At 34.5% G+C, this 15,428-nt stretch overlaps 1 protein-coding gene across 1 annotated transcript; it reads right to left on the bottom strand.

Moving 5' to 3' along the window:
• Positions 1–743: 743 nt before the first annotated feature.
• Positions 744–4,371, bottom strand: DGL1 (dolichyl-diphosphooligosaccharide-protein glycosyltransferase 48kDa subunit family protein). The gene is made up of 13 exons (XM_078992311.1): positions 4,031–4,371; positions 3,818–3,954; positions 3,420–3,545; positions 3,084–3,137; positions 2,881–2,994; positions 2,741–2,796; positions 2,611–2,652; positions 2,426–2,501; positions 2,184–2,255; positions 1,445–1,570; positions 1,256–1,360; positions 1,076–1,159; positions 744–986 (listed from the first exon to the last, which is right to left on the bottom strand). The coding sequence occupies exons 1-13, from the start codon at positions 4,305–4,307 to the stop codon at positions 939–941; spliced, it is 1,317 nt and encodes a 438-aa protein (XP_078848437.1). The 5' UTR covers positions 4,308–4,371; the 3' UTR covers positions 744–938.
• Positions 4,372–15,428: the final 11,057 nt, after the last annotated feature.

Here is a 15,428-nt window from a genome sequence, read left to right on the forward strand (position 1 = left end):
AACAAACCAAAACTAAGGGGCTGTTTGTTTTTTTTGTAAAGAGCTGCGCAACCACTTTTGTCTGCGCCGCGCAGACATATGCCTTCGCAGAGTGTTTGTTTTTTGGAAGTGCGCAGACCAAAAAACGTCTGCGCGAGGTTTTCCTAGCGCAGACATGAGTCACTGTCTTCAAAGGTCTTCAGACCTCATTTTAACCAAAAAAAAAAAAAGACCATCTGTTTTTTTTTTTCTTTCTCTTTTTGCTGAAAATGCATTTTTAATCGTTATGACATGAAATTAAGTTTGAAAAATTAATTTATTTCAATAGATGCAGACGTTAAAAACAAACAGTCTTCTTATTGCAGACTGCAGACATTTGGTTCACCTCTTCTGCCGCAGAGGCTTGCAGATGTGGTCCGCAGACTGCAGACATTTTGGCTTCAAAAAAACAAACAGCACCTAAATCTTGAAATCCAAACCCAAAATCAAGCTTGATGAACGGTAACCTCGTCAATTTCTTCTATGTGATTGTGATAAGAGTGATAATGGAACACATGTGGTCTTTTTATCTATACACTCAACAAAAAAACACAACAAAAACAAACTGTAGGGATTATAGTAGTGCAAAAAAAATATGGACTAAACGTGAAATTTTTTCAAACAACATGGACGATTTCAGTAATTTGTTCAATTGGTAATGAGAGTGTCAACTGTTAGTTCTTATCAGCATATAAATCAGTCCATCTTGAAATTAAACCATATCATAACATCAAGATCAAAAAAATGCATCGAATAATCAAGTAAACAAGTCATCTCATATATCATTAATGGAGACAAGTTCCATTTCCCTTCTTTTTTTTTTTTATATAATTCTTCTATTTTTACGACTACAACCATTAAAAATGCAGTGTATCTTGATTCAACTCTAAATTTTGTAAATTAGACCCCTCCTAAAAACATTACTTGCTGTAAAGGTACACAAAACTGAAGATGAAGAATGCAGCCATCTGCAACACCCAAAGATAAATGTTAAAAATTAAAAATTAAAAATCTCAGAGAAAATAAAATATTAAATATTAAAAATTAATAAAAATACCGTAGAGAATGATGCTCCATAATATGGAAAAGCCGTTGGAATGAATCTCTCATATTCATTGTGTCTGAAAGGTCGAACTGGAATCTGCAAAATAATAATAATAAATGTTTCTTTCTTTTTATTTATACTGTGAAATTTGTTTTTTGAAATGTAGGGGTAAAATTGTAATTTAAACATTACCTGTTTTGCAAGAGACAAACTAGTGTATCCAAGTCTTTGATATTCAACCTTAAACTGGAAAACACCATACACATCTGGCACCTTAAAGGATGCAATATACAATCCCTGCAAATATATAAAAAGAAACAGAAATTTAAATTAAATAAAAAAGCTAAAAACTTTTAAAATAAATAAATAAATAAATTTTACCTTGTTATTAGAGGACATGGTTTTCAATACGTAAGGGCTCATCATGTAAAACTGGACCTGAACATCATTTGCCACATATGGTTCCCAACTTGATCCAGACCACTCATAAATCTCTACCAAATATTCCTGAACATAAATTTTAATTAATTATTATTTTAGTTAAACGAAATTAATTGAATTTAATATAACTAAAAAATTTCATGGAATCAGTTGGCTGGAAATGGAATAGAAGTAAAGAACAAAACTCATCTCCATTTTTTGTATAATTTTTTTTTTTTTTTGTATAAATATGATCTTATATAACAAACAAAACGTAAAAGAAACAAAATTTTGAAAAAAGATGTAGAAAACTAAATTTAGGATGATTTCGTAACAAAATTTTGAAATACAGGCCAAAAATGTAATCTTTGGACCAAATTTGTAATAAAATTTAAAATCTGAGCCAAAAGTGTAAATTTTGAAAGTGAGATGACTTGTTTACCGGGTAAAAGGGTCAAAATGAATTTTGGAGTTAATTGAATAAAAAACATACAAGGACTAAATCGATTATTATTTATTAAGCTAAAATATAAGGACTTTTATGGAGTTTTCCCTTTTGCAAATAAAGAATATGAAATTCATTTACAGAATCTATTTCATTTACTTACGACCATTTATATAACAAGATTTAATTAAAAAAAATCAACTTATTTATAAATAAATAAGTCTAAATTAGCATCTATAAAATTAAAAAGATTACCAGGTCATCATTGATCCTATAGATAGAAGGTTCATCAGTCTCACCAACTCTGTGGTGTCTAACATTCACAGCCTGTTCACATTCAAAAATATATATATATATATATATATATATATATATATATATATATATATATATATATATATATATATATATATATATATATATATATAAAATAAAACATTGAAAAAAAAAAGAACAGGAAATATAAAAATATTGAAAACTAGTATTTGATATTTTACCTTCAAATGACCTCTTTCATGGAATACCCATTTGCTAATCTCAGTAGCAAACTGTTGATTACCAGATTTTGCATATCTGTTACAAATTTTACATTTTTCCATTAGATTAAAGATGGAAGAATATTGGTATTTAAAAAAAATAATTATATTATTATTACTGTAAGAAAAATAGGAAATGCACTCACTTATTTGAGCTTCCTGCTTTTTGCACTGGTGATTTAAAGAATCTGTATAACATAACACCCAGTTTAATTTTAAGTAAAACATATAAAATGGTTAAAAAGTTTGAACACAAAACTGTGAAATATTGCATACTTGTTGCTGAAGAGATCTAAAGATCCAGAGAACACAATTCTTGCATTGTTTCTTGCCTTCAATATCAAAAGAAAGATTATTAGAAGGTTTCTTTATACTTTAAAAAAAAATAACGTAAAAAAAAAAAAAGGGGGGGGTACCTGAACAACTGAAACCAATGAGATGGAAGATCCAGAAAGGGATGGTGGACTTGACAGCTTGGACTTTGGGTTAGCTGAATAAGCTGATGGAGAAGCTGAAAGAACTTTCAAAACCTGTAAAATGAGTCCAAGGGTAAAAGGGTCATATTCATATACATCCCTGATTCACAAGCAATTTAACATATGATGAATCTTGAACTTACCAAGCTATTTGCTGGGTTCAAAGAGTGACCAATTCCTTTGAAAAGTACAGGAGCCTGTGTCATGCAACAAAGAATGAAAGAATTTAACTTTATTACACAGAAAACATGTGGTTTGTTTTGAATTTGAAGGGTGAAAATTACTTATTTGACACTTAGAAGTGAACTAGTGAAGTAACTCTTTTATTGGGATACAGATACTTTTTATATTTCAAAATGAGTGGGTTTTATTTGTCTGGTATTTCAAGGGTTATATTGCATATTTCATTTCTTTCTGTGATAGAATCAATGAATAAATACAGTAATCACTGAACAAAGTATTTGAATACACTAACTGACCTCAATTTTTGTACTCCCTAAAAGTACATCAGATTGAATAAAATCAGCAGCAGCAATTAACGTATGATCTCCCTCGGTTTCTGAAACAGCATAGCTTCCATGATCAATAACCACAGCAGATTGATCCTGTGAAAAACATCACATTGGTCAAAACATGCAAATGAACAAGTTAATATCTATAACCAATGTTAGTTTCAATCTTATGACCAAAAAGCTTGTCGTCTTTAAGAGTGATATAGAAACAAATTTGGTTTCATGCTCATAATACAAACTCCATTGGTGTAGCATCTTCACAGTTTTACAAGTTGCATATTATTGACTTAAGAGTGGACTAAATCAGATCAATAGTTAGTCCCAAAATGATCTGTTTCACAGTTTAACGAGTGTAAAATGACTACCTCGTCAAAATCAATTCCACACTCAGCGGCTATATTTCGGATCAAATCAGACGCATTCGCATCGGCAGCAACGATCAAGTCTTTGCCGGAGTCGACGAAGTCCAAAATAGCCGCCACATCCAAAGATCCTCCAAATCCTGGAACAATTCAAAGCTATCATTTCACCAAATTCACCAATGAAATACAAATTTAGCAATAAACTTGAGAAATTACGTTCAGTGGTGGGAGAAAACAGAATCAGGCCATCATATAAATGTTGCCCGTATCTCTGAAGAGCGATCTTGGGATCATCGGAGAGCTTGAAATCGAGCTCAAATCCACGTGCCTGCAGAGAATTAAAGAAGATCGAGTGCGAAGACTTGAGAGCCAAGTCGTCGACCAACACTAAAATGCGCCGATCCGTAGGGTTCTCGAGAGAAAATGAGTGGGTGAGCGCAAGTAACAGTGAGATCGAGGCAACGAAGACGGTGGCGATGGAGAAATTCGCCATATTATCTTCCTTTGGTTTTAGGGTTCTTGAGGTTTGGATCCTCTCACCTCACTGTGTAGTGTTGGGAATTTAAGCATTGACTCGTTAAGCAGCACAATTTGAATAAACGGTCCCTCTAGTTACACTTATTTACATTTTAGAATAAACTACAAAAATGATCCTAAAATGGTCTTTTAGTTGGTGTTTTCCTACTTTATGTTACAAAGTTCTCATGAAGGAGGCGTATAGCCTTCACGAATTATAATATAACCAAACATTACAACTTGGGCCAAGTAACAAATATAATGGGCTAAATACATAAAGGACTATATGTTAGCATTTCAGGGTCGAGGTACGAGTACCCATGTTCCGTTGGTAGTAAGCACATTAAATTCATCTTTCAATGCATTTAGCCAATTAGGATCACGAAAAAGCTTCGTTATAGGATCGTAGAATGGGAGAAGATGGAGATATAGACTCGATATCCAAGTTAAGTTTGCGAACCGGTTTAAAGATACCGTGAGACGCCCAAGTAGTCATCGCATAAGTTCGGACAGGAGCTGATGGAGGTGCACGTGGTGCTTGTGTGGCAGCCGAAGTGCTAGAGGGAGGTGGAGTGAGCGGCTGAGTGGGTGTGGCTAGGGGTGTCAAAAAAAACCCGAACCCAATTAACCCGACCCGACCCTAACCCGAATAAGGTAATTAGGGTCGAGTTCAATAGGGTTAGAATTCCAAATCGGGTTATTCGGGTTAACCCGACAAACCCGATTTGTAGTTAGGGTCGGGTTTAGGGTTGATTTTTACAAAAAAAAACGGGTTTCGGGTCAACCCGAATAACCCGGTTAGGAATTCACAACCTTTACATATTCCACTGCTCTCTACTTGAACTATACAAAAAGACTACAAATCCTTTGAAAATGTAAATTTTTGTGACTCTAGAAGCATACGAGGGTCAAGTAACTCCCATTTGTGAAGTTGAAGTCCAAAAAGATATAAAACCTCCACATCTCAAAATTACTGGAGTGGCTAAGAAGGTAAAGATTGTATTTTTATAGTTATTTCTACTTTAAACTAACTATAAACATGAATAAACTACATGGTGTTGATCTTTAACAAGAGATTGAAAGCTCATCTATTTAATATTTATAATGGAAGAACTCTTTTAGCTATTGTAGTATGCATGTTTTCTCGTATGTTGTAATAACCATGAGGTCCATGATCTTTTATTTTTAATTTGTTTCAATTTGTATGCATTCTTGATGTTAAGAAAAGAGTAAAAAAATGGTTTGGATTTATATCAGATTGCACGCTTGAAAAAACCATATATATTATGTTTAAATTAAGTGTGTAGTGTATTAACCCGACTAACCCGACCCTATTAACCCGAAACTCGATTAACCCGAACCCGACCAACCCATACCTTAATAGGGTCGGGTGTCGGGTTAAATTATTTTTTGTGAAAACCTGACTAACCCGACCCGTTTAACCCGAAACCCGATCGGGTTGACCCGATTAACAGCCCTAGGTGTCGCACCATAAGAAGGAGTTGTCGCGACAAAATTCAAAACTGGATTGGAAGGATGAGTAGTTTGAGTGATGAGAGGGCGAGAGGGAGTGGTTGGGTTATTAAACATGCTGTGGGAATCATCATAGATCCAAAGGGGAACACAATTTCATCAAATGTGACATGGTGAGAGATGATGATCTTTTTAGTGTGAAGACAGAGACATCGGAAACCTTTGTGATGAGATGGATATCCAAGAAAGACACACGGAACGAAGCAAAGTTGAAGTTTATGAGAGGGTTGAGATGAGAATAACAAAGACAACTGAAGATACAATATATGAATATAATGGTTGTTTATTGAAGAGTTTGTGAAATGGGGTGTCGTGTTTGAGAGCGGAAGACAGAATTATGTTCAAAAGATGGGTGCCATATGGAGTGCTTCCACCCAACAAGCGGGTGGAAGATGACCTTGAAACAATAAGGTACGAAACATATTGTTTAGAGTACGAAGCATGCGTTCAGAATTATTGTTTTGTTGGGATGTGTAGGGATATGAGAAACGCACGTGAATATCGTGTCTATCATATAATTGATGAAAGTGGGAGTTGTCATACTCCTTGTCATTATCACATTGAAAATTTTGTATGTCCATCTTAAATTGATTTTGAACATAAGCACGAAAGTGAAGAAACTTAGAAAAGACTTCGGATTTCTTTCAAAGAGGATAAACCCAAACAAAATGAGTAAATTGATCAAGAAAAAATCACATAATATTTGTGACAACCTAAACCTTTTCCCGTCAAACGTTAGTCAAATTCCGTTAAATAAAATTTTGAGTTTTATTTGTTTCCTTAAAATCTTATGGTTTGGAAAATCATTTAATTTATATATTTAAATTTTATATAAGAGTCGGAACCAAAATCGCGCGAAAACCCGAGTTTTTCTCGAAAATCAGCCAAATCTCGTTCGTCTCGGTGTTCACGGTCGTGAACCCGATTACAGTTGTAATCTGTTCACAGCCGGGCACCTACCTCTAGCTGTCACACCCCCGAACCAGATGGCGGAATCATCCGGGGGTTCGTGTGACTTAAATTGAAATATCATCACAATGAATATACATGAAACAAACACATACATCACCAACATTACATAGTACAAGTGTCTTTGTTCACATCAAGTACATTGTTTAAATATTACATATCCATAGTATAAATGGTTTGATGACTGATATCTCACAAAAGAAATTCCGAAAACACACTTGATGATTCTTCATTCTAACGGTTACCTGAGAATACAAGTTATTTTGAAAACGGTCAACATATATAATGTTGGTGAGTTCATAAGCATGTTTGATATAAAAATAGTTTGTATCGTTTGTAAAACCCAGAAAATCCGATATTTTCTGAAACGACAATTGTTTGCAAAATAGGTGTGATGATCCATAAGTATATGCATGAATGATTTCAACCTGATTTATGTTTACTTGAACCAAAAGGTAAGCCTAACAGACAAAGAGAAGAGGGCAACAGAGGCCCACTAATCATGTATGTTATTATAGGCTGTTGAGTATGCGACAGACGCGTTAGCCTCTCACGCATATGATTGATTTGGACCTTACTAGCAATGCAAATGGGCCACTAAGGCCCAATAGCATGTAAAAGTCATTGAGGGTCCATTTGGGTCTGTAATTGGGTCACCGGAGGCCTAATAAACATGTGTGATTATATTGGGCTCAATAATCATTATATTGGGCCACAAAGACCCAATAGCACGAACAAACGATTTTGGGCCCAATCATTGAATCATTTATGGTTTGTTGAGTTTAAGTCCATAGTGTTGATATTTGTTGTATGATAAATGTTTATTCGCAATGTTAAAACAAAAATGTCTTAATGTTTGATTTATAACAAAGCTTTAGTTATATATATATATATATATATATATATATATATATATATATATATATATATATATATATATATATATATATATATATATACATATATATATATATAACCACGCGTTATAAGCTTGATATTTTTATCCAAAAAATTTATAATTGTTTATTTGGTCCAAAAACATTTAGTTTGACCATTGCAGCCCCTTTTTCTATAAAAATGACACTTTTTGTCCCTTTTTATGAAAATTGACATTTTTTGTCCTTAAACCATTTTTCTTGACATTTTTGACGCAAACTTTATTCAAATGATAATTTTAACCCAAAACTATTGTATTTCTCATTTCCAGCATTTAATTGTAAAAAGTCTACATTTTGAGCCCAATTTCCGTAAGTTTTACAATTTTGACCCTAAAATCAAAAACTTTGCATTGTTAGTCCAAATTTGGTAATAAACTCATTTTTAACCCGTGAAAAAGTTTATTTACATTTTAGACCCATATTTTGTTGAGTTTTCCAATTCAGCCCCTCAAAGCCTTATTTTTTTGCAACCTTGGGGCCAAAACTCGTTAGGCCCAATTTTAAGCCCATTAAGCTATGATTTATGTTTTTGACCCTTTGAAAAGTATTATTTTCATAAAAGTCAGCTTCTATACAAATGAACAACGTATAACCCTGATAAAACCGACAAATTATAATTTACATCCAATCTTTGTTATTTTTGCAAAAATGACACTGGTAAGGTTCTTTGGTTTTGTTTTTCACTTTTTAAACTTAAGGACCCTTAGATCTATGATGTATGTTGTTTATTATGTTTTTGTTTATGGTTCTTTCACCCTTTTTGCTATAGATATCAAAATATAACAAATATTACATATTATCACAACCAAAAACTAAAGAAATCACACATGGCATGCAAACACACATAGATCATCACATAATACTTGTATTAATCCCCCAAAAACAAGTAAAAACTGAAAACAAGGGGGTATAAAGTCACCTTGCTTAGTTGTCTCGGTTTAGAAGAAGATGTGAAGAAGATTTTTGGTCCTAGCAATACCTTGATGTGGATCTCGAGTTCTATGGAATATTAGAGTATGGATCATGAAATAAAATGTTTAAGTAGAAGGATCTAGCTTAAAATGAAGTTTATGCATCTAGGAGTTATGGTAACTTACCAAAGATTTGATGATCTAGTGAAAGATCCTCTTGAATGCACCTTAGTTCTTTAAGAATTTGAAGGAGGAAAGGAAAGACTTTTCAGATCAACACATGAACCATGTACATAACATACATGCAAACTATAATAGGTATAGTTTGGGATTTCAATACATAGTTTTACAAATTTAGTTATACATTAAAAAACATATAAACTATGGCAAACTTAGTTTATGATATACATTACTACTTTCAGATTTCAAAAGTACAACATTAAATAATTATTTAAGTATAATTATTATTACTCTACAATGTATACAAACGAATTCAAATAGAAGAACAATACAGAACCACGCGTAAACTAGTTAATACATGATCGTAAGACATCTCTTCAATTATACCCTTCAGGGTACGGAATAAATCATATAATTTAGTGTAACCAAAGTCTCCTAGAGGGAGAGCGTGAGATTTGTGAATAGATCTATTCGGGACTGACAATCCCAAACCTAAACTACTAACTACAGTTAGGCCGGCATGCATGGGGTGACAAATATCATACCTTCCGACGCCTGAAAAATGTCGCAGAGGTCATCAGTCATATCAAGCATGGTTATAAGACTCACAATTGTATAAACTAACCCTTGTTTACGGGATTTCATTCTTCATTAGTTTTATTTTAATTAATGAAACTACTATACATACTGGTGGTAACTAGGGTTTTCAAACAGAACATTCTATACATTACTGGTGGTAGTCAGGGTTTTTATTCAAATCAACATGAGCCAAAACAGCTGGTAGTAACCAGTCATACGAACTAATACTTTATGGAACACTATAACAAATATATATTAGAAAATATTGGATTTTCTTAAGAAGCATACAAATATTCTTTACAGATTGGATGACAGGTTTACATTACAAAAACATTTGTATGAACTCACCAGCTTAATGTTGATACGCTTTCAAAATCGCTTGTATTCTCAGGTAAACAGTAGACAGGTACTCCCACATGCTTTTGACAAGACGGAGCGTATAGAGACACATCTTCTATATTTTACTATACTTTTGATGCATACAAACTATGTATCAAACAGATGTAAATACCTATATTTCAATGTAATGGTTTTTTTTACTTTGATTACTATGATACAATTGTTGTGATACTGTACATGATGTCCTCCACCTTGAACGTTTCTATCGTTTCGGTTTGGGGGTGTGACAATTTTGAATGCCACTATGACTTAATAAAGGAGAAGTCCACACATCACTATGAATAACTTGAAATGGAATTAACACATCGGTTTGAGATAATGAAAATGATAATTTAGTGTGTTTTCCAAGTTGACACGCATGACAAAGCAAATGAGAATCTGATTTATGACATGAAACGGAATTATGAGAAATTAAATGCTTGAAAATTGAGTGACCAGGATGACCAAATCTTTGGTGCCCAAAAACCCTTCCAAACCACTTCCCGTTAATAAAACCCGCTTTATTAATAAAACCCGCTTGAAAAGCTTGAAATGTTGGCTTGGTCATGTGATAACACAAAATTTATCCCGTCATTTTAACCCTTATCCCATTAATAAAACCTGCTTTATTAAATTGTCTGTTAACCTTTTGATGCCCAGAAACCCTTCCAAACCACTTCTAATGCTTATTTATGACTTAGGGGCTTACATGAAAGGACTTAGAACGCCAAAATCTCGACTTTTGGACAGTAAACATGAGTTTACGGCCCAAGAAAATTCTTGGACTGTAAACCCACCTTCAAGGACCATAAACACCTTTTTGAGTGTTAAATTACCCCTTAAACACCTCCAAAAGCTTCCATGAGTGCCTAGAACCTTGTATTCCTTCATGTGATGCACTAAACATGCCCAAATGAGCAACACTTGAGTTTACGGTTTGGGAAGGTTCCCTAAAACCGTAAACACCTTTCCAAGGTGTTTAAGTGCCTTTAACACCCTCCTATGCTCATAAAAGTGACTAGAACCTTGCCTACATAGTTTACGACTGTAAAATCATGTGTTTACGGCCATAAACTCCCCAAGGAGTGGTCCAAGAATCGTAAACTCCCTATTGTGTCCATTTTGAGCCCCAAATCACTTCCTTAGCCCTTGATTCGACTCTAGCATGATTCTATGAGTGAGATAAGACCTTTAAACATCCCCATGACACCACTACCACGAGTTTATGGTTGTAAACTCATGGGGGAAGTGGTCTTGAAACCGTAAACACCCATAAGGACCATCATTTGAAGAGTAAACTCCCTAACTAGGCCATACACCCCCTTACTTCAACCCAATAGCCTCCTAGAACTTGACCAAAGTGTTTTTTCGCACGTTTGGAGGCTTATACGTGTTTAATTAGTATTATAATTATTAATTATATGTAAACATATGCCTTCATATGTTACTAGGTCACTAAGTGTGTTCAAGTCTTTACTTGACACCGAGCACCCAACCGGTACCTCCATCCGATCCACTTATAGCATGTGAGTTCATACCCCTGAATTGACCTTTTAAATGATTTTACTACTTTTATAGGGGGGAATACAAGTTGAACTGTACAGTTATTAGATATATTCCATGTGATTAATAACTGTATAGCAAAATAGATTTTGCATATTAAACTGTTTATCCAGCTTAAAGGTTTACAAATTTTGTTTTCAACTCTTGATAAAGTATGAAAGGTTTTTCAAAGGATTCCAAATATTTTCAAAACTTGTTTTATAAACTGAAATCAAGTCGTAATTTCTTCTGTGTAAAGGTTTTTCCAAAGTTTTCATCAGAGTTTTCTTCTATACTTTTATTTCATTAAAATTGCATGCCTGTATTGGTATAGTTGTATAAATAATGTTTAAAAGACTTAGGAAGGCTAGTTCACCCTATTTCCTTTTCCTCGTTGGGATGTGGTCTGGTGGGTATCGGTTATCCGTCTGAAGGTCGTTTAAACATTAGTTATACATCATGTATACACGTATAGACATAAAGGTTTTCATCGACCAATTCACTTCCCTTGGATAGCAAGGGCATCCTTCCATTCATCATTCATAGACCTTTCATTAAATGCACGCCTGTATTTGTATAGTTATATAAATAATGTTTGAAAGACTTAGGAAGGCTAGTTCGCCCTATTTCCTTTTCCTCGTTGGGATGTGGTCTGGTGGGTATCAGTTATCCGTTCGAAGGTCGTGCAAACATTAGTTATATATTATGTATACATATATAGGTATAAAGGTTTCCATCGACCAGCTCATTTCCCTTGGGTAGCAAGGGCATCCTTCCAGTCACCGTTCGTAAACCAGAGACACTAGTAACTATTATAGGAATAGTTAGGAGGTTCTATTTACTCTTTCTAGTACGAGAATTCCAAAGGAGTCAGTTCGTTCGTGAGTCTCTATCATTAGTCCAATACCTATATTAGAATTTAGAATACGAGATGCATCCTCTGGATACGGATTTCCCCGTTGTCAATTTGGTAACCAGAGTCTTCTGTATGGAGAGCGGGCATTGTGTGTATAGATCTATACGGGAATGACACTCCCACACCCTGACTGCTAGCTACAGTCCCCGGCCGACCAAGCCAAGGGGTGACAAATGTCACATTCATTCCGACGCTTGCAGGGCGTCAAGTTCTCTACTGTCAATCAGTATGGTTACGTGTATCTCCATGTTTACCTTATAATTCATGGCCTTAAGGTAACAGGAATTATCATTGTATTTCCTTGTTTTAGACTTTGCTAGCTGTCTCGTTCATTTGATATTGTCTGGAGTCTGTATTCACTTGTTTTAGACTTTGCTAGCTGTATTGTTCATTTGATACTGTCTGGAGTCTGTGCTTCCTTTTGTTAGACTGAGCTAGGCGTATCTTTCATTCGATATTCTCCTGGAGTCTATGATTTCTTTGGCCTTAGTTAGCAGTATTACTGCTGAGGCATTTGTTATTTTTCCCCTGGTATTTTTACTTGTGATTTTCTCATTATTCCTTTAAAGTAAATACCATATTTTGGTAATGATAGTATTTTGGGGAAAATTAATCTTTAAAACATAACTCTGTCGGGTCTTGGTAGAAGACTAATTTTATTTAGAAAATATAGGATTTTCTGGAAAGGATGCTAATACACCGTAGATTCTAAACTACTACTTTTCATAAAGTTATTTTGAATAAAAATGCTTACTTACACAAATGGCACTAAATACTTATGAACTCACCAGCATTATAAAATGCTGATACTCGCTTTCAAAATAACTTGTATTCTCAGGTCATCAATAGACAGGTACATCCCGAGAGCTTGTATGAAGCCAACTTAGAACCAAGCGGCATTTATACTATGTTCTGTATTCACTTAATATCGCTATGTAATGTAACTTATGTAAAACTATTACTATTAATGTAATGGTTGTTATACTTTGATTACTATACTGCACATGTTGTGATACTTGACATGATGTCATCCACCCCAGAACGTTTCCGCCGTTCTGGTTTTGGGGTGTGACAGGTCAACAGATAGAGATCGTCCGTTTTATCAAATCGGAGGAGGATTTGTTTGGTCTGAACATCCGTCACAGAGAAACCAAATTCGTCAAATTCAATGGAACACTTGTTATCACGAGTATGTGTACGAACATACAAAATTTTTTAATAATTTATGGTGTAATAATAACGTTTTTTACGTGAAGAGGACGAAATAGGTTAAAAGGAAGAATAGTGTGACCGATTTGAGTAATCGGAATATGAGGTCCATTGCCAACTAAAACAGAGAAATTTGAATTATTGCACGAATTTCCAATGGAACTGAGGATACTTGAATTATTTTGGAGATATGCAATTACCACGGTGTCTATGTACCAGCCGTTGTTTGTTGGATCTTGAAGATTCATGGAGCTAAAAGCTTGTGGTAAGGAATTGGTTTGATCTGATGGATACTGAAAGTAAGTGGGCTGTGAAGGTAGTTAGGTTGCCATGTTGAAAAATGCATGTTGTGACTATTGTTGAGCTAACGACATGGTGGGCTAGGTAGTACGTTGATTGGAAGTGGCGTTAGAGGGCCATTTTACCTAATTGGCAGGTGACATGGGCAAAAATCCACGTTGTTGATGTTTTTGGGCATGTGGAAAAGCCATAACAGGACATGGAATGAGTTCTCCCAGCCTTGGGTTTGTATCAAATAGTTATTGTTGTCACCACGAGGTTGGCGGCCACCTCCTCTACCACTAGATCGATTGCCACGACCACTACCATGCTGATGACCGCCACTGTGACCAACCTCGAAATTATTTGAGTTGCAATTTCCAGATGTTGAGGACCGACTGTAGTGTTCCGTGGCGAGAACCGTTGGTGATGATGCATGATCGCGGTGCTCAGATCGGACTTGTTAAGCGTGTTCCTTGATAAGAGACTATTCTTCTAAGGTTAGAATGGAATGTATATGAATAAACATTGGGAATGGATTGGAGTGGCGAAGAGTAGGTTTCACATGGTTATATTTAAAGGAGAGGTCGTCAATTGCATAGATGACGAGGTTGCATTCTGAAACCGGTGAACCAATGTTGGTGAGGAGGTCAGAGATAGATTTAATCATGTTGTACTATTCCATAAAATTTGGATCACCAGTGTAATGTTGCGTAATTTATCATCAAGTTCAAAAGCTTTGGTCTCTTTGTTTTCGTGAAATAGGTCCTGAATAGCTTTCCACACTTCAACAGCCGTGTTATTGGGTTTGAGAATGGACTGAAGCACCAGTTGAGAAAGGGTTTCATACAACCATTGGTTAACAATATTATCAATAGTGGCCCATTTCGGGTCTTTATCAGCAGAGGAGAAAGAAGAGCCTTCTAGGTGGTTAAAAACCTTGTAGCCTATGCAATAAGCTTTGAGTAACTCTTTATAGGAATCATAGTTCAACCGATTAAATCAAGTAATAGAGGAACATATGATTTGATATTGGTGCTGCCATAGATCTTGTGATTAGGAGTAGAAGTAGATTTATGGTTACTTGGATCATCTATATTACCCATGGTGATAAACGAAAGACAGAGATGGCGATGGAGAAGAAGTCGAAAGACGAAGGAGAATGAGGACATGTCTGATCGATGAAAAAAAGGAATACAACTATTGGGATCGGGTGTTTAGGTTTAAGAGGGATTGTAGCCTGATACCATGTTACAAAGTATATTTTCCTGTGAATGAGGCATATAACATTCACAAATTATAATATAACCAAACATTACAATGTGGGCCAAGTATCAACTATAATGGGCTAAATACATAAAGGACTATATATCTATACAACATAATAATAGTGCTAACACTTTATTCATGAAAAATCAAAATTGTAAAACGAAAATGATTTTATACAGAAAAGTCGTATTATTTTAGGAAATATTTTGATAATGTTCTAAAAATTTTGAACAGAAAAGTCTCGATTATATTACATTTTGTTCAAATTATCGAAACAATCATTTTTTTAACAGCTTATGTGATTTTCTTAAAATAATTGGGTTTTTCGGTTAAAAAAAACAGTTAGGACTTTATCAAAAAAAATTCGAAAATAATTGGACTTTTTTGCATAAAAC

The sequence above is a fragment of the Lactuca saligna genome, chromosome 4 (genome assembly GCF_052625555.1).
Source record: "Lactuca saligna cultivar CGN05327 chromosome 4, ASM5262555v1, whole genome shotgun sequence".
NCBI lineage: Eukaryota > Viridiplantae > Streptophyta > Magnoliopsida > Asterales > Asteraceae > Lactuca > Lactuca saligna.